Source organism: Lepidothrix coronata, unplaced genomic scaffold (genome assembly GCF_001604755.1).
Source record: "Lepidothrix coronata isolate B3197 unplaced genomic scaffold, Lepidothrix_coronata-1.0 Scaffold83, whole genome shotgun sequence".
Classification (NCBI taxonomy): Eukaryota; Metazoa; Chordata; class Aves; order Passeriformes; family Pipridae; genus Lepidothrix; species Lepidothrix coronata.
Genome location: NW_016690263.1, coordinates 2,033,584 through 2,058,951, shown reverse-complemented (window position 1 = coordinate 2,058,951; position 25,368 = coordinate 2,033,584). Strand labels below are relative to the sequence as shown.

At 37.5% G+C, this 25,368-nt stretch overlaps 1 protein-coding gene across 5 annotated transcripts; it reads left to right on the top strand.

Annotated features, from left to right (window-relative positions):
- Nucleotides 1-1,005: 1,005 nt before the first annotated feature.
- On the top strand, nt 1,006-25,368 carry G2E3 (G2/M-phase specific E3 ubiquitin protein ligase). 5 transcript variants are annotated; one of them, XM_017820479.1, is made up of 16 exons: nt 1,006-1,101; nt 4,949-5,008; nt 6,002-6,099; nt 8,069-8,170; nt 9,964-10,088; nt 11,627-11,792; nt 12,488-12,594; nt 13,632-13,748; nt 15,165-15,289; nt 15,395-15,527; nt 16,161-16,286; nt 17,749-18,059; nt 18,661-18,842; nt 18,996-19,168; nt 21,401-21,600; nt 22,160-25,368. In XM_017820479.1, exons 2-16 carry the CDS (start codon nt 4,972-4,974, stop codon nt 22,390-22,392), a joined length of 2,235 nt encoding a protein of 744 aa, XP_017675968.1. In that variant the 5' UTR covers nt 1,006-1,101; nt 4,949-4,971; the 3' UTR covers nt 22,393-25,368. The 5 variants fall into 5 exon arrangements, with proteins under 5 accessions (XP_017675968.1, XP_017675971.1, XP_017675969.1 ...); XM_017820480.1 differs by lacking the exon at nt 1,006-1,101 and adding an exon at nt 2,172-2,219; XM_017820481.1 differs by lacking the exon at nt 1,006-1,101 and adding an exon at nt 4,183-4,236.

Below are 25,368 nucleotides of genomic sequence, written 5' to 3'. Positions count from 1 at the left end.
GTACATTTAGGAAAAACAATGTAATTTCTTTAAATTCTTTTTTTTAACAAGCAAATAATTACATAGAATCTATCTCTACCTTCTGTCCTGTTCCCCATCCATAGACATCCTTCTTCTTCTTTTTTTTTTTTCCCTCAGAAGTACACACTGAAAGGGTATCTGATTAACAGCTGTTTAACATACAAGACTTGGGCAACTAGCTAAGCCCCAGATACACAAACGCAGGATATAACAGAGACAGTGCCAATCGGAATCTCGGGCCACTGATGGCCCATTGAAGGGCACAGTCTGAAGGAGATTAAACTGGAATTTTCTAACTGTGTTAGAAAGGTACATTGTGTGTGAACAAGCACAGAAAAAAGGCAGTGGGACAATGGGGCCAGTTATGTGAAAACGAGCTGCTGGTCAGCACACTTGCCTAGCCAAGTCCCACCGAGGTTCCCAGGTAAGCCCTGTGTTCTGCCTGCGTGTGCCGCTAGCGAACTTCAAACCAGGGTAGGTAGTGAACAGGATTCCTGGCCTAGGACCTGGATACTGGGACAAGCTTGAGTCTGGAGCTACTGCAGAGATCCCGGATTCAACAGCCAAGCTACCGAGGGTATAAAGGTCTGCGCTAGGTACTGGAGAGACCTGCCTGGGCAGGGAGGTGGGGGCGAGGTGGGAGATCTCCTACCGACACTGTCCAGTGTATGGGTGTGGAACTGCACCCCGCTCGGCATTCCCACTGGGTAGACCTCGGGACTGCGGCAGCCCAGCTGTACTGGACAAGGAAGCAGCACTGGCGTGCGTCCCGCAGCCGCTGGAATGAGCTCCCTTGTGATGCAGTGCACTACCAGTGGCACTCCGGTGGCAAAACATCAGCACAAACACCAAATACAGAGCTTTAGTTGGGAAACTATTTTACTGCAGCAAACGCACCCCGACCCAGGCTCCCGGCACAGACCACGCCGTGCTGCGGGGCCCCGAACGCCGCTCCGCGGGCGGGGGCGGAGCTGGGGGCGGGGCCGGGGGCGGGGCCGGCGCAGCTTCCGGCGGGCGGCGGATGTTGGGGTTTGAATTGGCCGTCGGTTGATGCGCGCGGGGATCGCGGGTCCGCGCGCGGTGAGTGGCGCCCTCGGGGGCTCCGGGCTCGGGGGGCGGGTGCCGGCCGGCGGTGGGCTCGGGGCGGCGCTGGAGGGGCGGTGTGAGCCGCCGGGGCAGTGTGAGCCGCCGGGGCAGGGGGGCGGGAGCCTCTTCCTTCGCCTTGCGGGGAGCGGCGTGCGGCGGCCTCTCAGCCCGCGCTCGGGGGAGTCAGTGCTGCCTGGCTCCCGCCGCTTGGCTGGTGGCAGGAGGTGGATTAGTAACTAACCAAAGGGAGCATCTTCCTCTTCCCTCCACGCTCCTGAGAGGAAAAACTAGCGGGAGGCGAGCGGCGTCCCGGGGAGACTCGGCCGTGCAGCCGCGGGCGGGCGTCGCTGGCAGGACCCGCCGGGGCCCCGGTGCGGGCCAGGCGTCGCGGCTGAGCTCCCCCCGAGGTGCGGGCAGCATGGGCTGTCTGAATCCCGGCCGGCCGGGATACTCGTGACGTGGCGGGAGCTCCCCCGTGCCCGCCTGTGGGGGGATGCGGAGGGACGGGTCTCTCCCGGAACGCGGCGCCGGGGAATAACGGCGGGATGAGCTGGCTGGAGGCTGTGTGTAAATTCGGGACACGCAGGATGCAGGGATGGGCTCTGGGAGAGTTCCTTTGTGTGCTGGGGATACCACGTGTGCCTGATAGGTGCCTCGTGGGGTTTTTGGTTTTTTTTCTTCGCCCATCCTGTAGTTAAAAGTCTCCAAACACCTTACGTGCCGGAGCAGTTAAGAGTTTCAGAATTTAGCAAAACCTAAATACCCACTCTGAGGACTTTTCTAGCCTGTTTAGGCAAAGTAGATACTTTTTATTTACACTGGTTTTATAGACTCTGGGACATAACGTTTTCGTTCTTGTCTCGCATATCTGACTTGGCCGTGCTGATCCTCATGGAGTGAGATGATCATTTTAAGGAACTTGGGGGAACAACCTAAACGTTCCAAAATCTGCCACAGACCTTTTCTGCTCACAGAATCAAAAGCCTTGGTGAGGTCGACAAAGGTTACATAGAGACCTTTGTTCTGTTCCCTACACTTCTCTTGCAGTTGTCTGAGAACAAATACCATGTCTGTGGTGCTCCTGTTGGCTCTGAAACCACACTGACTTTCAGGTAGGATTCCTTCTGCTATAGCGGGTATTAGTCTGTTCAAGAGTATTCTTGCCAGGATTTTGCCAGCAATGGAGAGCAGAGTAATACCACGGTAGTTTGAGCAATCTGATTTAATTCCTTTCTTCTTATACAAAGTGATGATGACTGCATCACATAGGTCTGATGGTAGTTCGCCGAGTTCCCAACAGCACACCACAAACTCGTGAAATTTGGTGTGGAGTGCAAGGCCCCCATGTTTCCAGACTTCAGGTGGAATTCCATCAACCCCAGCTGCCTTGCCGATTTTCACCTGCTGTATGACCTTGAGGGTTTCTCCTAAAGTGGGAACAGTGTCCAGTTCATACTTTACTGGTTGTTGTGTGATGGACTGAATTGCTGAGTCTTGGACTACACGGTTGGTACTGAAAAGAGTCTGAAAGTGTTCAGACCATCGATTCAGAATGGAGGTTTTATCTGTTAGAAGGGTTAGACCATCTGCGCTGAGTACAGGGCTTTGTACCTGGTATGTAGGCCCGTATGCTGTTTTCAGGGCCTCATAGAAACCTTTGTGATCACCTGTATCTGCGCATAATTGAGTTTTTTCAGCTAGATCGATCCACCACTTGTTCTGGATGTCACGGAGTTTCTGTTGGAGCTTGCTGCATGCGAGAGGAAAGGCTCGAGTGACAGGATGGCAGTGCAAGGTGTGCTTGGTGGGCGGTTCTCTTTTTCCTCAACCAATCCTGGATTTCTTGATTGTTTTCATCAAACCGGTCCTTGTTCTTCTTGAGGGAGAACCCTAAGGATTCTTAGGAGGATTGCAGGATGCTGTTTTTAATATGGGGCCAAATTGTCTCACAAACAAACTGAAGCAAAGTGCATTGTTTCTGTGAAAAGCCCCATAGGGGCCTCCGTGCATGGGGCCTCAGTGATTTTTCTCGCGTAACTTTTAACTTTGAACTTTGGGTTCATTTCTCTAAAGAATTCGAGAAAAGTAGAAGGAATCGCGGGTGGGAGTGGTATAGTGATTTTTTGTGTGTGTGTGTTTTGCTGAAGCCTAGGAAAGTTAGGAAGATGGTTTCTGATTTCAAGCCACGTGTGCTTTTTCTACCTGATAAAGCTTTTTACAACAAAATCTGGTCTTATGTGGTCATATACAGATAGTACTTTCGTTGTATTACCCTAGGACTTTGGTGACTGTGGAACTGACAGTGACCATGCTGGGGAACGTGTGTGAGCTTTGTGGTTGTCTTTTACTCCCTTCGTACCGGATTAAGTGTATTTATTCCTTTGTAGTTTAGAAAGAGGAAAATGTGTTTTTGTGAAAACTGTAATCAGTTATTTCATCTGACTGTCGGTGTAGTGTGTGCTTTTAAGAACCTCTTCTCCTAAATTGGTTGTGGTGCTTTTTGGTTTGTTCTCCTTTTAGACCGTTTTTTGGCAAAGGTCTTTTGTGTACAGCTACTGCGGTCTTCTAAAAGTACAGTGGCATAGAGCAGTTTCCTTATGCCTGAGACTTCTGCCTCCCTTTTATTTATCTTTCTTTCTCAATAGAACTATCCTAAATCTCCAGTAAATGGCTGCAGTACTTTGTTTGCAATAGTTTGGATTAGCCTGAGGTTTCTTCCTGAAGCTGATATCTGGCAATCATCAAAACTAAGTACCAGACCACTGATAGGTCGGAGTCTGTCAGGCTTCTAGTTTGGACCTTGGATTTGTTGCCAGCTTCTTCCCTGCCCACTTCAGCGTGTGAGGAGGGAGTTATCTGCCTGCATGAGGTCAAGCATGGATCTGCAGGCAATCACCCATGATTCTTGGCTTGCAAAACTTAGGTAATGCTTTCTTCAGCTTTCTAAGGGAAGGCAAGTCAAAGATCTATACATATGTTCCTAGAAGGTTTTTGATAAAGAATTATCATCTTAGTGCTGCATTGAAGAAACAAGGGATTTTGCTTGTTCGTTTTTTTTTTTCCAAGGTGGCCTTTGATGCATGGCATGGCACATAGTGCAGGGCAGCTCATGTGATACTTGAAAGAAATGTGAGTTAGGTGGATGTTTTTGAATAAATTATTCACCACTTCAAAATGTTAAATGCATAGCTCTAAGTGATGTAAATTCCCCTGTATGCATGTCCCAATTTTGGATTCTTCTTTTCTTTTTTTATTTGTTTTCTTTTGTTTTGTTTGACTTTTTTGTGGATCAGGATGTCTTTGACTAGGCCAGGATCCTTCCATTTTCTCTGAACAGTACAGACTATATTCAGTTACATCATTACCCTACACAGTTCACAATTATTTTTTTATTCCAAGTTCTTCGTGTTAGTACAATCTTAACTTAAGTGGAAGTCACAGCTACTGCCTAGGTTGTCCTTGGACCATTATTTTTGATGCTTAAAATAAGTAAGAACTCTTCTGTACAATTACATTTGTACATAATTAGCTGTTGCATTGGACTTTATTTTGTCTTTAGAAAATAAAATATATATTGTGTTTGTTAGTTTGGGAAAACAGTTAAAAGCTGCTGTATGTTTCATTTTCCAGAAAAAATATTCTTAGACTGTTTGCATCCTGCTTCCTGAACCCTTATCTCTCAAAATAATGGTTGAATTCTAATATTCTTTTATTATAGTTCCTGCTTTTAGTTTATTGAGGTTATGCTCACCTTTACAATTTTAAATAAAATGTAAAAGAGATATATAATGGCCATTAAGGTACTGGATGTATTTAATACCTTGTTTCTTTTTCATGACAGAGAGCCAACCAGAAGAACTCAGGATGAGTAAACCAAATAATTTTGACAGTCAAACTACATGTAAGTAAAGTTTTTATTACATAGTTTCAGAAATATTTAATCTGCATATATAATGCCAGTTGTAACTGGTTTTATTTGGGCTCAAAGAACAGGTGGGTTACAGTAATCAAGTTACAGTGCCCAGTTCTGGCCCACTCAGTACAAGAAAGACAAGGACCTACTGGAGAGGGTTCAGCAGAGGGCCACAAAGATGGTTAGGGGTCTGGAGCATTTCTGTTATGAGTGGAGACTGCAGGAGCTGGGCATGTTTAGTCTGGAGAAAAGAAGGCTGAGAGGGGATCTCATTAATGCATATAAATATCTCAAAGGCAGGTGTCAAGATGATGGTGCCAGACTCTTTTCAATGGTGTCCAGAGGCAGGACCAGGAGCAATGGTCATAAACTAAAACACCAGAAGTTCCATCTCAATATAAGAAAGAACTTCTATACGTTGACAGTGGCAGAGCACTGGAATAGGCTGCCCAGGGAGGTTGTGGGGTCTCCTTCTCTGGAGACATTCCAAACCCACCTCTGTAACCTGCTCTAGGTGACCCTGCCTTGGCAGGGGAGTTGGACTAGGTGATCTCCAGAGGCCCATTCCAACCCTAATAATTCTGTGAAATTGCATTGGAACCACTTGTCTCAGGACATGAAAAAGAACCAACTTATAAACTTTGTTGGATTTATTTGCTATAATTTGAATATTTTAAAACAGTGTTTTTCAGTATTTTAACCTTGTGAATTCAGCTGCCCAATCACACAGAGCTGTGTTTGAGATGTACCATTCAGGGCTTCCTTGGGCTGAAGCAGTACCCCTGTTCTTGTCACTATTATGACTGTTCTTGCTGTTAGAATATTGTTAATCTGTCTTTTATATATCTACTGTGAATTAAAGGGAAGCTGTTAGATGTCTGTGGAGGTATGTTAGTTGGCTAGGAACTTCAGTTAGTGAGAAATCCTCAGTAGTAATTCCAGTACATTCACTGCAATAATAAACATGATTGTTTGTTTTAGTCTGTGTTCTCTGTGGACGAACAGATGACTGCCCTGAAAAGTATGGAGAAAAAAAAACCTTTGTGGAATACAATCTTACTGTTCATTATTACTGTTTGGTAAGTGTTGGTGTTGATCTTGTAGTTTTCTGTTTTATCTGGGAAAAACAAATGTAAGTGCAAAAAGTATTTAATAGTAATAATCTGTCCAGTCATTTTAACAGTTTTGTTGTTTTAAAGCTTGAACTGTGAGCTTTAACTCATTTCCTTGAAGGCTTGTACTTGTCAGGTGAAGCAGATGAAGTAAGTAAATCCCAACAAACTTTTATTCAAAGCTAAATTCTATTCATGGTCCATTTAAATGAATTTAATTCTCCCAATCTATTCTGGCATATAGCAATGAAGGTACATGTTTGCACCTACATATTTCCTTCTGTAAAAGAAGTGTAGTTTGAAAATTTGGAATGTGAAAATTTCACCTTTTGCGGGAAAAAGTAGAGAAAGGTTTTCTTTTTCTCGTTTAGTTCTTTTTTGGCTGTGAGCTATTCTCTGAGGTTACAGAGGACTTTGTAACAAACAATAATCCTACTTCTCAGTGAAGTAATACATACCCTGCTGATCATATTGCTACAATATCACTAATTAGTAAAAGTTTGTAATTTAAACAAAGCTATGGATATAAACTGCAGTTGAATAGTTATCACACTTGACATTTTTCAAGTTTCATATTCTTAAAGGTATACTTCAACTATCTCTCAAATTCTAAATTTTTGCAGGTCCTTAAAATAATATGACTACCTTAAAAAAAAAGCAAACCCACACAACAAGTTTTTTGTTTGTTAATAAATACAGTTTGAATTTTTTTCCCCCAAGTTTAAAAAAAGTCTCAGCAGTATCGGGAACAATTTGGGGGGTATGTTTTCTCAACAAGTTTTTTCAGGAGTGTTGATTGCAGGTGGCTTTATAGGTTGGATACCGAATCCTTTAAAGACTAAGGAGAGTGGAGGTTTTCTGAAGTTAAACAAAGATAGAATTTTATTTTCTTAAATAAATTTGAAGCAACTGGAAGGAAATAGAGGTCTGTTTGCAATAATTTTGTCTTATATAAGGCCATATGAAACGATAGGAAGAAGTCCTATCCTGATGGAGCAGAACAGCTAGGAAAGGGCATGCTTGCAATCCTGAGCCTTACAATTTATAAGATATTTTAACTGCAGGAAGCTCATCACGGTATCTTTTATGGTGTGTCTACTTTTAAAAGCAAGCAAACAAACCCCATTGATTTTAGTTAAATATAGTGCATGTTATATAAGAAAAGAGTTCTAGAAAGAGACCAATGAGTGGTGCAGTTTCGTTTTTCTTTGCCAAATGTCTCACAGTTGGAAAATATATTTAATTGGTTTTAGCACATAATTTTACATTTATTTGACTAAAATATTGATAAAACTGGTTTTAAAATGATGCTATGTTGAAATTATAAAATGAGATTGTAAAGAATACAGAAGGCATCAAGTTGTGAAACTGTTTAGTTATTTGAAGATTGTGACGTAGCTACCTAACTAACTTTAATATAAATTATCTTATGGCTCTTTTGATTTGCCTAGTTACTTGATTCTGTGTTTATTTGAATCTCCTCTAAAACGAATTACTTTTCCTCTTAGGTAGCACTTCAGTACAGTTACTTCCTACTGTGCTTCATTATCTCCACAGCACAATTGTCATTCATATTAACTCAGCTAATTTAATTTTACTTCCTCTGAAGATTTATATGCTGAAAGTAATTGTTTGACAATTATCTGAATAGTCTGTATACTTCAAAAAGGAAGGCAAAATACACTGTCTCGGGATCTAAAGTATTACACAATACTTTGATGTTATGAAATATTTATTTTCATGTTACTGGTTACTATTCCCTACTGTCATATCAGACAAAAATATGTAAATGTTTTGGATCAGCTTTTTAATCATTTAAATATTTGCATACAAGCTTTGTTAGACTAAACTTCTCTCTTACTTGAGAAGCACAGTGTACATCATTTTAAGTCTTAAGGTAGGTAAATGTTTTAAAATACTTAATTTCTTTTCATAGTTGATGTCAAGTGGTATTTGGCAGAGAGGGGAAGAAGACGAAGGTGTGGATGGATTCTTAATCACAGATATTAGAAAAGAAGTAAATAGAGCTGCAAAACTGGTAAGAGTGATGTCTTTGGTATCATCATAAGGGAAAAAGTAACTTTTAAATGCATTTGGTGTCGCCTGCAGGATTTGTTTTCTTTTTCCAATGAACAGTGTGCCGAGCCCATTCAAGAATCTGAATTTTACATTTAAGTAACATGTCTGTTGAGTTTTTGGAAGCCATGAGGGAAAATAAAACCTGCAGAAGTTGTGACGACCCACCCTTAAAGGGCAGGAAGCACCTAAGATTTGTAAATGCTTGTTGGGCAAAAGGAACAACAAAAGTCAAAGGGTCTGAAAACAACTAGAAAGTTTTGTTAGTAAATAATGTGCTTGACATGGAAATTGATATGTTAGTCCCTGACCTACCTATATAAGCACACAGCAGTGGGTTTTGGTTAAAGGGGTAGGGTGAAAAGGAGGAGAGAAATTAAAGAGGGAAAGATAAATTAAAGAAAGAAAGGAAAAGGGAGAGGATTAAAGAAAGAGAGAAGAGAGAGAGATTACCAGTCCTGGTTCCAGTATTGATCCAGCTGAGACAATGTCAGTCCTGGTTTCAGCATCTCTCCAGTTGTGTCAGTCCTGGGGGTGCTACCTGGGCTTGAGTGGAAGGGGTACTTTTTGTGGACAGGTTTCTCCACCAGAAAGATGAGTTTCTCTGCCCTTGAAGATAGATCTCTTGCTTTCTATGTAGATTAGTTATCATGCGCAGTCCGTTCTTTCCAGCTTTTCTGAAAATGGGTTGGAGGGCTTTGGGGGTCTTTGGTGGTCTTAATCCTTACCCTATAATCCATGCTCACTTCCTGCCACTTATTCCTGTACTTGTGCTGTACTGTGTCGTGGTTCTTTCTTACAGAAAAGTGTTGCCCCATCTTTGCCTGGCATCCCTTTTCCAGCCAAATCTTGTTTTTTCCCATGTCGTGTTAATACTAATAGTCCTTGGTTATTACCAACAACTCTTGTCTTGTATTACTGACAGTCCTTGGCTGTCTCCATATCCATCCAGTTATTAGTGTTTGAGACATACACATTAGTCCCTTATCTTCTAGGAATTGAGAGCTCAAAGGGTCTCACTTTGGACCACTGTTTATAGGGTCACAAGAGAGTGGGTTTTAGTCATAGTAATTTTCCATCCTGGCCTCAATTCAAGTCAGTAACTTTCTTTGAAGGTTCAGTAACAAAAGTATTATTCCTCTTGGGTTGTTACTCAGCCAAGAAAAATATGTTTCCAAGGGTATTTGTTAAAAAACAGGAGCTCATTAGATACCTATTAGTTCCTGGGAACAGTGTTTCTGATAAGCTCAAGAGAGACTTAGTCCAGCTACAGTTTATCAAGGCCAAGGTCTAAAGAGCATTTCTCAGATCACAGTGTGGCCCCGGGGGGTGGGGATTTGCTACCACAGTCAGCTTCTCTGGGCCTCTAAAGTATGCAAATATTTTTATTCCCTGGGTATGTCGCATATTAGCAAATTACACTTTCATAATACCTCCAGACATTGTGCTGAGCCTCAAGATGGCAGTATATAATTTTATAGATGCAACTAAACTATAGGTACTAGTAAAATAACTTGTATTTTAACTTACATTTTATGAGACAATATGCATATAAACCAATACATGAAGTCTGTGAAATAACTATATATTTACTCATTGAAACAGAGCTAAACCACATTAGTCTTGTCATAGTTACAATCTACTAGCTGATATTCTTTCTTACGCACTATTTATAATTTTTCTATTGGTTTAATTCCTGTAATTTTACTTGGACTTTAGATGTTAATATTCTTTTATTTCTAAAATTATTTTTAGAAATGTAATATCTGTAAGAAAAAGGGTGCTTCGATTGGATGTGTAGCTCCCAAATGCAAACGAAGTTACCATTTTCCTTGTGGGATAAAAAGGGAATGTATTTTCCAGTTCATGGAAGACTTCAGGTGAGTTTTGGGGTTTTGTTGTTTTCCATTTTCAATTCATTATATTTATACAGGAGATGGCTTGTTTTTTTCTTGACTTGTAATTGGATAGGCTGTTAATTATAAATGACATAGGGTTATCTAGGAAAAAAATATTGTATTTGTGGAAGACAGGGAGGCCAACAGTTATATTGCATACCTAATACCTAGAAACTAAGTTCTCAACACTTCTAAATACATAATTTAGTGCTTCTACAAGTAGTCAAATTGTTTATAAAATTGAGCATTAAATTCCAGACTCTGCAATAAACTGCATAATGACTGATTTGGGGTTTTTTTGTTTGCCTATCTCCTGTGCCTTTGTTGAAATGGCAGAGGTTTGGGTACCTATATCTCTTAGCAATCACAACACACTGTGTGCCATTCTGTTGTGTTTCGAAGCTTAGAGGAGATGGACTGCAGGAGAAATGGATTTAACATCAAATGTCTAAAAAATGTTTATTTTCTTTTGCTATCATCTGTCTAGCATCTTGGCTGTAGTCAAAATGCTTGAGTGCGTTATTCTGCCTACTGTGAGCTGAGTTTGCAGGGTGGATGGGTTGAACTCTGGCAGGCACTTCAACTTAAAAAATGACTCAGATTACATACACATGTAAAGATTATGCAGTTTCAGAAAGGTTTCTTCTAGAGCTGCACTTCTTGGATGTCTTTAAAAATTTGCTAAATTATAAAATTTATCACACTACCTAGACTCTGCTGAATCAGTATGCAAACTCAAAAGTTTCTTCTTTAATGTCATGGTAACATTGAAATACAGGAAGAACTTGGAGTTCTGAGGACAAAAATGCGTTATTTGGACCAGAAGTTTTGAGAGAAAGGACATATATGACCTCTATAATTTACAGAGCATCAGTTGGCACCGTGATTCTTCCTTACTGTCGTTCTGTTGACTTACTCTGTTAGATACATAATTTGTTTACATGTGTTGTAGTTTAACCCAGACAGGCAGAAGAGCAAGCACAGCTGCTTGCTCACTACCCTCAGCAGATCAGGGAGAGAATTGGAAGGGTAAAAGCAAGAAAACTCCTTAATCAAGATAAAGACAGCTTAAGTAAAGCAAAAACTGTGCACGCAAGCAAAACAAGACAAGGAATTCATTCACCACTTCTCATCAGCAGACAGGTATTCAGCTATCCCCAGGAATGCAGGGCTTCATCATGTGTAGCAATTAATGTCTCCCCTTCCTCCTTTCCCTCAGCTTTATTGCTGAGCTTGATGTCATGGTACAGAATATCCCTTTGGTTGGTTGGAGTCATGTGTTCTGGCTGTGTCCCCTCCCAGTTGCTTGTGCATCCCCAGCCTGCTTGCTCCTGGGGTGGTATGAGAAACAGAAAAGGTCTGGACTCTATGCAAGCACTGCTTAGCAATAATTAAAACATGCCTGTACTATCAACACTTTTCTTCACAGATCCAAAACACAGCACCATCCATTCAAGCTGCTATTAAGACATTTAACTCTATGTTATATTGATAAGGGAACTGTAAATTACTATTTTTAGATCTTACTGTTGGGAACATAAACCAGTCCAAACTTTTATGGATAAAGAATCTACAGGAGCGTCACAGTGCACAATATGTCTGGATTTGGTTGAACATCTTCCAGCATACACTGTATTGAAAAGTCCTTGCTGTAAAAGTGCTTGGTTTCATCGAGAATGCTTGCAGGTAACACAGGTTCTCCCTTGCTTTTTGCATCCACAGAGATCACATTTCTTCTCTGTTTAAAAACAATGGAATAGCTGCTTAAAATTGTGTGAAATTGCTTAATGTTAATTGAGGTAGTTGGTATGGAAATAGGTTTGAAGGACAATGCTAAAATTGTGTTACGGAGACAAAAAAGGATTTTGGTTTTCTAATGCTATTAATTTTTCCTCTTCTCACCCCCACGTTTCTGCATGTGTGATACACACTTCATGCCTTCACTTATGTTTAGGAACTGAAGTTCAACCTAGGTAGTTACTTTCTTGCAAATCATTATGTGCAGAATCTGAATGCTAGAAATGTCATTTGTCCATCATCAGTTCTCTTTGCCTAAGTCCAAAGGCAGAAAAAGTTACAACGTTCTTTTTGTAAATTTATTCTGGGTTTGGAGAGGTTGACTTGAAAAGGATTGTGCTTTTGTTTATGAACCTTGGTCTAGCATGTGATCTCTCTCCCTTAAAGGAAGAGACAATGCTCACCGTTTGCATCAGTATCAAGTGATATCATGATTGATGTCAGCTTTAACATCCGTGTGAGGATTGCATCCTTGAATGTAATGTTCATCAATATTAAGACATTTATTGGCATCTTAAGGATGGTAGTAATTCAATAATTGGTTTGGTTTTTTTGTTGTGTTTTTTTTTTTTTTCTTGACACAGTATCAAGCTTTGAGTGCTGGGATATTTTTCTTTAGGTGCACAGTATGCAATAACAAGGACAAATTTCAAAAAGAAATGTTGAGAATGGGCATATACATCCCAGAAAGGTAAGTAATTTTGTGATAATCACTCCTCTACAAAAACTTTGATACTCTATAGAACTGCATCTATTAATATGTGAAACTTTAGTTCTACCTTCAATTGTAGAATTGTTCACTTTGGTAAGGAGTAGCCTGTTTCGTTTTAGTTATGCATAAAAATTGGCAAAGGTCAGATTATCTCAAACATAAAACAGAAAGCTCTGAAAAGTCATTTTTAATGCCATGATTCAACTAGGAATCCAATTAAAAGATGAAAGCACTTCATAAATACAATAATTCTGCCTTAACATAGAGAGGTTGCTCGGAAGTGTGCTTTCTGTGCCCAGGTTTTCTAATTATCTGCATTTCTATCCAGACAGAATTGTAATTGACTGATTACTTAGCCATACAGCTTCTATCTTCTGCCAAGGTATTGCTAAGGAGATGTCTAGCATAATAACTGCTTCCAAAATTCTGAGTTGTTTTTCATAAGTTTCCACCACTTGATGAGGCTCAAAATATGACAGAAAGTGATCAGGATGATGTTTCTTTGTTAGAAGTAGTATTCTATAATAACCATTATTCTTCAGAGAGTACCATTAATTCCCTCTTGAGACAGAAGCTCAAGATTTTTGAGAGGAAGCAGAGTCAAAATATTTGATGAACCTTGCCATACTGGCCTGGAAAATTCTGAGTTTACCTTTCATGAGTCCATTTTCGGTGGTAACTTGAGTAGGTTACCTAAACAAATATCTGTGTTTCTTGTGAGAGAGAAAGTGAAATAATGTGAATCAGAGCAAACACACACTGAGGTCATGTGAAAAATAATAAGTACTTCAAATCAAAGTAACTGTACACAAGAAGTCTGTCTATATTTTACAGTATTATTTTAGTTACTAGACTTTTTTCTTCCCCTTCTCAGTTGTCTTAACCGTTGCTTAGAACATTGCATGGTTGAAATATATTCATGTGTTTATTACATACTCTATATTTGGAAAAAGATGTAACCCATTTAAACAATTGGAAATAGAATTCTAATATCTGATCTTTGGCCTTGTTTATAGGGACGCGTCTTGGGAACTTGAAGAGAACGCATATCAAGACTTACTGCAATGTTATCAACACTGTGATATTAGAAGATGTCTCTGCAAGAAAGGAAGAGACTATAATGAACCTGATAGGTATGATGCTTTAGCAGGAAAGTATAACCTACAATAGAATAGTTCTTTGGTGTGGTTTGGTTGTTGCCTTTTATTATCATTATAATTTATTTATTTAAATCCTTTGATACTTTTCAGCATCAGGTTTTAATGTCAAGCCAGCACACTGTCTAAATAAAGTGTTTGTTTTACTCCATATTTCAATACTAAATTTCTCTAATTAGGTTATGAAAGCCAAGAAAACCAACTTTAATGGCTTATCGGTTATCTTGTCCTTGTTCTCATTTGATACAGAGCTGAAATAGAATTTGTGCATCAACATAACATGTAGATTAGCTTGTACGTAAATGAACATTGTGCGTCTTTCATTGAGTTTAATTCTGCAATTTAATAAGTGCTAAAATACTTGGATCCTTTACAAGTAATTATTGTTAAAGTACTAGACTTATGTGAAAATTAACTAGCTGTGTAAAGGCTAGTAAAACCAATCTAGCTGCATGCAAGTGGCAGATAGAATACTGCTGATAGTGTAATAAGAGGTCATGTGAAAGGCTTTATTCTGCTCTACCACTTGCTTAAATTTTTTTAATAAGTTCATTTTCTGTATGAATTCTTGTTTTGTTTGTGTGCTTCTGAAATTTTTATTTTTCATTGGTGTGAGTATGCTCAAAGCTGTCAGAGCCTCTACTTTGAAGACTTGTTTCTGTAGTACTGTGGTGGTTATTCCCTGTAGACATTAGCTTTGCTTTATATGGTTTTGACCAAGCATTCCATGGTTCATTCATGGTAGGTGTGCACCTCAGGGTTTACTTTGCCTTTAAAAGTTGTACCTTAGGCTTCCAGTATTTGAACTAATCAGTCACATTTTTCCATTGTATGTTTAAGCAAAATTGAAGAAATCTAGACAAAAACATAACAGATATTTAAACACTGTCATTAATGAAGAGTCTTCTTCAGAATGTAAGAATCATCATAGCATCATAAAATGATTTGGGTTGGAAGTGAACTTTGTCCTGGCACAACAGGCCCTGCTAAAATATCTGTTCATCAACACGTCAGTAGTTTGAATTTTTCCCAAGAGAGCTCTCCTGTGAAAAAAATTACCATTTGGAAAAGTCGACTGGTGGATACCCATAAGATAAAGAGGATTTTCCTGACTAGCAACACGAGGAGAAAATATTGCCTGTAAACTATTGACAGGGAGCACACTAATTCATAGCTTCATTCAATACAAGGTCCTGAAACATGAGCTGCTTTTTTCTTCTTGTGAGTACATCTTGTATGAAGAAAGTTCCCCTTGATTATAATAATTTCTACCAGGCTGATAAAATTATGCTTTGTTAAGTTTAGTGTCTGGATTGCACTTACTATTGAATAGCCTTTTAACTTTTAACTTTTCTTCTGTCTAATACTAAATACCTAAGTTTTTAATTTTAGTAAATGGGAAATAAAACGTTGTCAGTGTTGTGGTTCTCGTGGGACTCATTTGGCCTGTTCATCTCTGAAGTCATGGGAGCAAAACTGGGAGTGCATAGAATGCAGAAGTATCTTGGCAAAATCAGGTAAAGTTACGAATGTGATAGAGACTTCTTAAACAATAACTTTAAGTTACATAAATGTACTTTACAGCTAGCAAATATACTAGTTAATATAATTTAATCCTACAGGGAAGTACAGCAGAAAGAAAAAGCGTGCTTTGGCTACCTCGGAAGAGACAGATGGGGCAACTTGTTTGATGGAAGAGCCATCTCCAAAGACCCCTCGGCGGTCATCTGGATCCCAACGCAATTTTCTACTCCAGTGTGTAATTTTCTGTTTTCGAGCAGAAACTGATTATTACATAATATTCAAACAGGAGGAGGTGATGGCTTATTCTGTAGGAAAAACTTCTTGTGCTAAATTGCTAATTGATTAAAACTAGAATTTTTTGTGATTGAAGTTTTCTGAGTAAGCCATGGACAATAGTTATATGGATTTGGTGGCATGAAAACCACTTTTTAGTTTGATAAAAATAGATCCTTTCAAAAGGAACCTTAACAATTTAGAGGTAACTGAGAATATACAAATGGCAAAACTTTAAGTTTGTTTATTGGGGTTTTTTCCATTTTAATAGTGTTCTAGAAATCTAACTTACAGATGTTTATAATAATATTTTCCTGTGCTGAATTAAAATTTTGTCAAGTCTCTAGAAAGTAATGATTTTAGTTTTTACTTAATGTATCAGTCAGGACTTCCATCTTATCTATGGGATGCAACTAAAAGCAGATCCTGAAACCACCATGTAATAAAATACTGAATTATTATTTTTAAAATTGTAGTTGAGGCACTGGTGGACTTCATGGTGGGGGGGAAACTATACGGCTATCTTCAAATAAGAAGTGGTTATGCATTCTTCAATTGTATCTCTTCTTAAAATACTGTTTTGACTTATAGATCACCAAAGATCATGTACCAGAACAACTTGTCACCTTGCTCACACCTAGAATGTCCAGCATCCAACAGAGTGACAATGTCCTTATCTCCACTGATGTCAAACAGAAAGTGGTCCCTGAGGCAAAAGTATTTTCGTTTAATTTTTCTTACGTTGAAGAGTAATCTAGCATATGGCTTTATACCATAATTCCTACAAAATATCAAAGGGGGTGGAGAGAGGAGTGTATTGTACCTATATGTACTTGTTTGCATGTATGTGTGTATATATATATATATCTCACAGACCCCAGCACCTGCAAAAACATTTTCCCAGGGGACTTTACTTACTAATTCCCTGGGCAGCCTGAAGTTTGCTCTCCTCATGTCCAGAACTGAGGTTTTGCTGGCACTTCTCCTCCTGTCAACAGAGCTTTTAAACTCAAGTGTCTCATGGTCACTGTGGCCAAGACGGCCACCAATCTCCACTTCATTCACGAGGTCCACTCTGAGTTGGCTCCCTTAAGACCTGTTCCATAAAGTTGTGATCCAGGTTTCTTAGGAGTCTTCTGGCCCAGATTGTATCAGCTGTGTGATATATTTATATATATATATATACGTATGTGTATAGATGTATGTATATAGTCACTGGAAAAATGGAATGAGTACACTGAAAACCTGGAGTCATAGCTCGATAAAGGCTTCTGCTTTTTATAAATGCTAGAGGGGTGCGAGGAGAAAAGAATTATACCTATTGAGAATTTTAAGGTCAGGTAGTAAGGGGATGAAAACTCAGAAATGTATATTCGTCCTTACTAAAGCATGGCTAGTTATTCTTTAGAAAATAGGGAATAAAAAGAATCCTAGTTGCTTTCTTCTAATTAGACATGTTTTGAATGTTCAAGGTTTTTGCACTTGTAGCATAGGCATAGTTCATGACTGTACTAAAACCAGTGCTAAAACAACATGTTTTAATATAAAATATTCATTTTAAGGATGTAAAATTCTTTATCTGGCTGTGAGTAGTTAATTGATGAATTCTACCTTATGAGCTAAAAATTCTGATGAAGGAATTAGTTACTTCTTGTAGATCGGGTATTTGAAACATTTGGTTGGAAGTTAGAAAACAAAGAAGAGGTGTTACTTTTTTATATGAGAACTGCAACATTTCTTCCTATTCAAATGTCTTTTTAATTATAGCGACAAAGATTATTCTGATTTGGTTGCAAAATATCGCTTTAATACAAAATGGTAAAGTTCAATTTCTCACTCGTTTTACATTGTTCAAATGTAGACTGACAGTGTGAGAATTGTTTGTCACTGTGTTGGTGTCATTGATTTATAAAAATCACTACTTGTTTTATGTCAGGGTAATTATTTCTACCTCCTTTTTTCTAGTTCTTAGAGGTACTTTAAAATTTACTTACTACAGAGTTAAAATTTGAAAAATCTACACTGAGTATTTTACTGATATAATTTAGGCAATACCTGAATGTGCCACAGTGTTTAAAGAAGTGTTCTTCTTAATAGATTTGTAAGAATGTTTCCTGTATAACTGTTGATAATTATGAATCAGAGATTTCATCTGAAAATGCATCTAATTTTCTCATAGGCATTTAAGAGAGCAAAGAAGGGAAGTTTGTAATATTCTGAAGGAGTTAAAGGTACAAGTTAATACAAAAACAACAAGACTTAACATCAATGCAGACGATATCTGGAATAGTGCTTTAAAAGGATTTAGACAGCGCAACTTCAGTCCTACAAACACCATTGAAATAAATTTCACAAACTGCAAAAATAGATCAAAGACAGATACTTCTGCTGCATCAAAACACCATTTCTTCCAATTATTAATGCTTCACCTTCAGAATTCATCGCTGTTTGAGGGCTCTTCTGCGAAGAATTTGTCCCTTGATATTCAAGGTAATTAAATGCTTTGTTCAAAAATACATTGAGAACTATGTAACTTTAAACATTTTTTAGTCTTCAGCCAGTATGAGTGTCAGTTCACGTGTCATCTTGATGACTAAAAATTGTTTGGATTTTTTTGTTTACTTTTTTTTTTTTTTCTCAATTCTGAAGGCAGTTGGAGTGTGGATTTGTAATAGCAAAAAAAAATTGGTTTAGTTGGAAATGATGACAACAAAGGAAGAAATACAGCAAATAATTACACTTGTTCTTGTCAAGTGAATTCCTTCCTTCCTTACTCACTTTCTCTGGTACTTATTTTCCTTTCCTCAAATTTCTAGGATGGTATCTCTTATGGCATGCTCCCTAGAGACCCCAAGTTACCTTCTTTGAGTTCTTATGCTTCAGAATTAAATGTGCATGTGGTACAAAGTGGAAGAGGAAGTTACATCTCCCAAACCTTGAATAGTGGCTGAAGAGTTGAAGTGAGATAGCAAACCTCATTTGTTGCCTTTCCTAAAATAAGAAGAAATTTCATTATGACACTTTCTTTTAAAAAGTGAGGATCACAAATCATTTCTATGCATAAATAGCAAATATATTTTTCTATTTGCAGCTGTAAAAGAAAACCTTTATTTCGAAGCTGGTAGAATGATTGCAGTTTCTCTGGTTCACGGCGGTCCATCTCCTGGTTTCTTTTCCAAAACACTATTTGATTGTCTTGTGTATGGTCCAGAGAATGTGAAGCCAGCTTTGGAAGATGTTGCTGATGTTGATGTAGCACAAACAATAAAAATGGTAATATGCAATAAGTTATATTTCTAATTCGAGACTATATTTGGAGATAAAGACTTACTGAATAGAACTTTCATTGAAATTAAAAAGCTTTTTTTTTTTCACATATATACATGCATGTAGTAAACCAATTCCTACTTTTGTCTTTTTATACAGATAAAATATGCAAATAGCCTGTCCAGCCTACAGTCTACAATACATGACTGCTATGAATTCCTTGCTGCTGCTGGATGTTTTAGACCTATAACAGCTTTGTGTGATAAGAACATGCTGGTGAATGACATACTGATCCATCATGTAATCAAGAGAATTATTTCACCCTTAGAAAGGTTTGTTTTGTTTGAGTTTTCATGCTACTTGGGTTTTTTCCTCACTGAAATACAAAATAATATGTCGCTAAAACTATCTTTCATTTGTTCTTACTTATTCTTCATTTAAACCAATGGAGTGTACTGTAATTTTCAGTGGATTAATTATCTGAAGGAATAACTAAACAGAAGGACTGAAATTATTTCTCTACATATCTGCTCTGTTCCACTTTTTGGTCGCATTCCTTTTTCAGCCTTGTGAAGAAGGCAGATTCACAGTTTTTAAACTTTTTTTTTTCACTTTTAAGTTTTTAAAGCATCGCAAAGACTACAAAATCTCTTAAGCTTGTGTTCATTTTTAACTCCGCATTGTTTGAATTTAGAATCTTTAAATTTTAGAAATGTTAAACATATGTTTCAAATTTTAATGAGTTTTCCAGAGTTCTAATCAGGGAGTTTGAGTTTGCCATTAGGAGGGCAATAATGTCAACAAGCTGACTTGCTTAGAACATCAGCTTTGCATTGATGTTTCCGTGAGGTAGTGATGACCTCATTAGCTGGAAAAGCTGCAGCTGTTGACTATTCTTTGATTAATCACTGACATTACTTCCAATTCTTCAACTGCTCAGTAAAAAGACCTTAGATGCTAAATATTCTAATATAGCTGGATTTATACTTAAAACATTTATAATGTTACCTTTGGCAAATTTGAATCAACTGAATCTCCAAGAGCTATAAAAACTAATTTTGAATGTAAGGATTTTTTTTTAAATAAAGTTCAAAGCAATTAGTCTTTCAGTCAAGGCCCTCTGGCATATTTGAACAATATATATCGTATTTTAAAACTTGTCAGTTGGAAAGTAAAACATAATAATTAGCTTGTTAGTTTATGGGGTAATGTGGTTTTGTGCATTTTTGGAAATGGGCTTAAATGTGCATAAGTGAGTAGAACAAGAATTTGCTTGTCACTGTCAAGGACTGAGAGTAAATAAAGAGTTGGTCATTTTAGCTGTTAAATATTCTACACCCTGACTGTACACTTTCAACATGATTATTCTGAATTTTATTGATTCAGCCTATTGGTTTGTAAGAAATTATGAGTAAACACCTTAAGTAAAATTTTAATTGTGATTATGGCAGCCAAATTGTAAAGCCAGTTGCTTGAAATGTTCTTGTCCAATGCACAGTAACAAGTGAAATTTTTTTCAACCCACAGAGCCATTGGGTTCTTTGCTTTGGTTTGATTTTGGTTTTGGAGAGGCAAGTGTGTTTAAATGCATGTAGTTAAATTACAGAGTCAGATTGGTGTGTACCGTGGAAGGGACTTCTGGAACTTATCTTGTCTACCACCCCTGCTTAAGCCAGGCCATCTAGACTCAGTTGCCCAGGACCATGTCCAGACAGCTTTTTATTAATACCTCTGTTGATGGAGGCTTTACAGACTCTCTGGGCAACCTGGCCAGTGCTCAGTCACCCAGACAGTAAAAAAGTGGGTCCTGATGTTCGGATGGAACCTTCTGTGTTTCAGTTTGTGCTCAGTGCCACTGGTCCTGTCACTGGGCACCACCACTTAAAAGAGCTTGTCTCTTGACTTCCTTGCACACTCCCTTCAAATACTTGTAGAAATTGAGATTCTACCTGAACCTTCTTTTCTCCAGGCTGAAGCATCCCAGCTCTCTCAGCCTTTCCTCATAGGGTTATGCTCCAGTCCCTTAATCATCCGAGTCACCCTTTGCTAGGCTCTTCTCCAGTGTGTCCATTTCCCTCTTGTGCTGGGGAGACCAGCACTGGACACAGCATTTCAAATGTGGCCGTACCAGTGCTGAGCAGAGTTAAAGGATCATTTCCTTTCATCTGCTGGCACCATAATTCCTAGTACAGCCCAGGATATTTAAGACATCTCATTTTACCTAAAGACAAGGAATTTTAACTGTTTTTGTAAGAAAGAGATTTGTTTTGTTTTATGTAAAAAAAGTAAACTTTGCACATACAGTCAAGTACTAGGAAATAATTTCTGCATATCACTGGTATTTCTTTCATCTGCCCAAAAAGCTCCATAGAAACATCTAGATTGTTAAAATGAGAGTTAAACATATTTTGCAAGCTAAAATGGGACTACTATGTAGACCTTATTGACAAGACTTGGAGACAGCAGATGGAGATTTATTGTATCCAATCTTGCAGCTTTATAAAACGGAGAGTTCTGATGCATGGTCACTCTTTTTCTTTTTTTTTTTCTTTTCCCTCTCCTAGTTTTAGGCAAGGTTTGAAAACTCTTGGTATTCTAGAAAAAATGCAAATGCATCCAGATGCATTCTCTAGCGTATTGTGCCACAAACCCAAAAGACTTTCAGCAGGAACTATTTGTGATCTCTTTTCAATCCATTCCTCATCAGATGTAAATAAAGTTAAAGGTGCTGATTTTTGGATGGGCTATTTGCAAGATGTTGAAAGTAAGTAATTTTTTTTTCTCTCCCCTTCCCTGTTCAGGGTATATATAAACCCTGGTATATATATACAGAATTTGATTTATAGAGTTCAGTGGGATAAATAAATCCAAGGGTTTGCAGTCACTGTCAGTTCCTAATTGTTGTTCTTCACCCTTTTTCTTACTAATTAGAATTTCTGAAACTGTTGTCCAATTATAATCAAACTTCAGAGGGGTCAATAAAGATAGGAACTAGAGCTCCTGTGAATTTAAAAAGAAAACAGAACACAAGTGACACAGAAAAATCCTTTATTAGATAGTTTGTCTAAAGTCTTAAAGCCCACTGTTTTCTATCTTTTTCTTACAGAAGAGTTTTTTTCTATTCACTTAAGATTTTTCAGAACTAACCCAAGTGAGTTTTGCTTGTTAAATATTTTCTTATTTAGCCATAGAACTGCATATTTATTCAGCATATTGATCTCATTTTATGTGGGCTTTTTTTGATCTAATGCTTAGCATGTAGGATAATGGTTTATGTGTAATAGACCATCAGTGATAAATAACACCTAATCCTATTTTTTTAGGTGGTGAGTCTGTAGTGACGTTTGAGGATATTCTGCTGTTCGTAACGGGCTCCTCTTTTATACCATCCATTGGTTTTGATCCTGAACCTACTATTAAATTTTTGCATATAAGGTATCCCATTGGAAACAGACTCCTTAACTGCTTAGAACTCCCTATAACAAACACATACCAGCAGTTTAAAAATAAAATGGAGCTCACCATCAGAAACACATTAAGAGTTGAAAGTGAATAAGTATTTTTGCTACTAAACTGGATGTTGGAAACTTCAGTTTTCTGCAAGAACATCTACTTCCAATTTGCTACTGTATTTTTGGACAATGTGCTCTCAGTCTTTTCCCACTTTTCCTCCAAAGATATGCTAAAAGTAGTAATATTGTAAGATGAAAAACAATTTTCAAATCAGAATATGCTTTATTTCTTGAATAATTCTCCTTTTGAACTTGACTTGAGTCAACAGTCTCTTGCAGAAGTATTTTAAATATCTACTTTTGCTGTAGACAAGTATAAGTACCAAACTCTGTAACAGGTAAGTCTGTGGATTGTATCACATACTTCAGTAACTTATTTATCAAAGGCAAGTCGGGCACATCTTGAAGATAATTTCTGTAGAGCTTTGTTTCAAGTAAAACTGCGATGCAGGTGTTTTGAAATCTTTTTTTTAAACTGCTGCAGCTTCTCTTTCTTTCTTGATCCTGGGAGAGGTGCTAATCTTTTTATATTAAGACCTATTTTCATCACTGGGTAACAAAAGCAGGTATGCCACGTTGCCCCTTAATTTTATTATTTTTTTTTTAATTTCAAAGTCAAAGGAAATTATTACAAGCCTTGGATCAGATATTTCTCACTACTTTCAAGTAGCTAAAACAATCTAATCTCATCAAAGTCCCGTCATTAGAAATTTAAGAATATAAGAAATTAACACAGGACTAACAGTGTTTTTTGGTTCTTAGTCAAAAGATATTAAAGTCTACCTTAAAATTAATGTATGAACTCTTGGAGAATGTAATTTGACTTGTTTATATACTAAGCATTTTCTCACTGTCTTCTATTTTTTTTCCTCCAATAATATTCCATGTTTCTCATCTCCACATAATTTTTGAGTCTCATTCGTCCAATAACTTCTTTGTAGTCTTAGCCTTCAGAATGCTCTATTGCCATTATAAGGAGAATGGCTTGGTGCAAATTTGTTTGCATAATAAGGATTCATATTGTATGTTTGCATTTTTAAAATACAGCAATGAGTCTCCTGCAAATATTGTACTTCAAAAATGAGCAGTGTACCCAGTGCAGTATTCCTTTTTCTTGCCTAGTTAAAGATAAATGTCTTCTGTAATATTATGTGATTTTTCTGTGTGAGAAGTACAGAACTTACAGGAGTACCAAACAGAGTGTGAATAATTTTAATGGACAATTCCTGGACTTCCGGCAGCTGCAGTGACAAGGGAAACTGTTCAGAACTTGGAACTAAATAAACTACATTTTAAAACCTTCAGTGGAGAAAGAAATACAAAGATTAATGTGAATACAGGGCTTCAAAAACATACCTGAGATTAGAGTAGAGTAGAGTTCACACCTTTTATTGCTTATTTCCTTTGAATTCAGCAGTTGAGAGGGTTTTATATAAGGTAGAATTAACCTTTAGGTCAGCTGTAGGAAATGTTAACTTTAAAACCTTCTGCTATACAATGCTATATCCAAACACTGAATTTGTAAAATTATGTAGTATCTAATATTGCTTGAAAGGGTTTCTCTAACATAGAATTGGTTCCCATTTTCTGATACTGATGTCTATGCATTCAGGACAAGTTTTCTTTCCTTTTTTGTTGGTTTGATCAGCTCTATCTAGACATTCCAGTATATTCCAGTTGTATTCCTCTCCTCTTCGTGTTTTCAGCATTTGTTTATATAGACCAATCTTGAATTTATTATACCGTTCATTAGAATTCCACTGAATAAGCTAACTACCGATTCGTCAAAACACAGAAAGGTCTCCCTTGTCCTTAAAATGTAAGAGCAGTTTACATAGCTTAAAGGACCGTCAGGTTTTTTATTATTATAGCAGGTCTCTAAAGTGCAATATTATCGAGTAGTTTTCATTTTACATAAACATAACCTGAGGCACACCTGGAAATTAGGGAATTTGCTTAGTTTCAGTATTTCTGTAACAGACAGAATAATTGTATATACATTAGTTATGTAGTAAATATATTCTTACGGAATTTACATCTTCTGTAAAATTTGTTGGCAGTGCTCTTTGGCCACAAAACTTCACCCCACAGTTTCTGCATCAAACCCTAAGCATCCATCTGGAATTAGCATATCAAATAAGCTATTTATTTTCTAGAGTGATAATTTTATACTAAACAATAATATATTAGTGGGTTTAGTATGGTCTCCTTAACAATGCACATACAATAAAAAACACCCTCAAGTATTTTAGCTCTGTGTTTGAAAAGCAAAGGAATAAGAAATTTCTGACTTGCTTTCACCCATTCAAAGGATGCTTACCAGAAAACGCTGTTAGCATTTTTAATTAACTGGCTTAAGAGTGAAATAGAGTCAAAAGGAGAACTTCATTTATACTTAAAGTCTAAATGATTGTGTGCTGCAGCTTTGACATTTTTCATTAAGATGTTCAGCCTGTGAAGACCTGAGGGTTTTGAGAGTATTGGTCATTAATTCAGACTCACATTTTACATATACATTTTGAAAATAGTATTAAAAAATGTTTTAAATAGAGAGAAATGCAACTTTGGAACCTACAAAATATTAGTTTAAAGTTTATCTTGATTCTGTATTATATGGTATAGCATTTTAAAGCTCAGACTTTACTGATTTTTACTTAAGGGAGTTCCTAGTTGGACAAAAGAAAAATTAAAATGCTTAAACTTTTGAAGTGTCAAATCATATGCATACAGAAAGTAGTTTTCGAAACATTAATGTATGTAAAAAAACCCAAACCACCAGTTCAATCCTCTGATTTTTATATTGCATAAACAATGTTCTTTTTAAACTTATGGTAATTAAAAAATGTAATTTTGTAAATATTTTTAGCTCTAACTTGAACTGCAGGATCAGTGCCTGAACTGTTGCATCTTCAAGCAGCATTATATGTGACAGGTGTAGCATCAATGTTGAAATAATCAGTAATTGTGGGAAATGTTATGTATATGTTCAAAGTGCAATAAAGGGTTAAATATGGAACTTT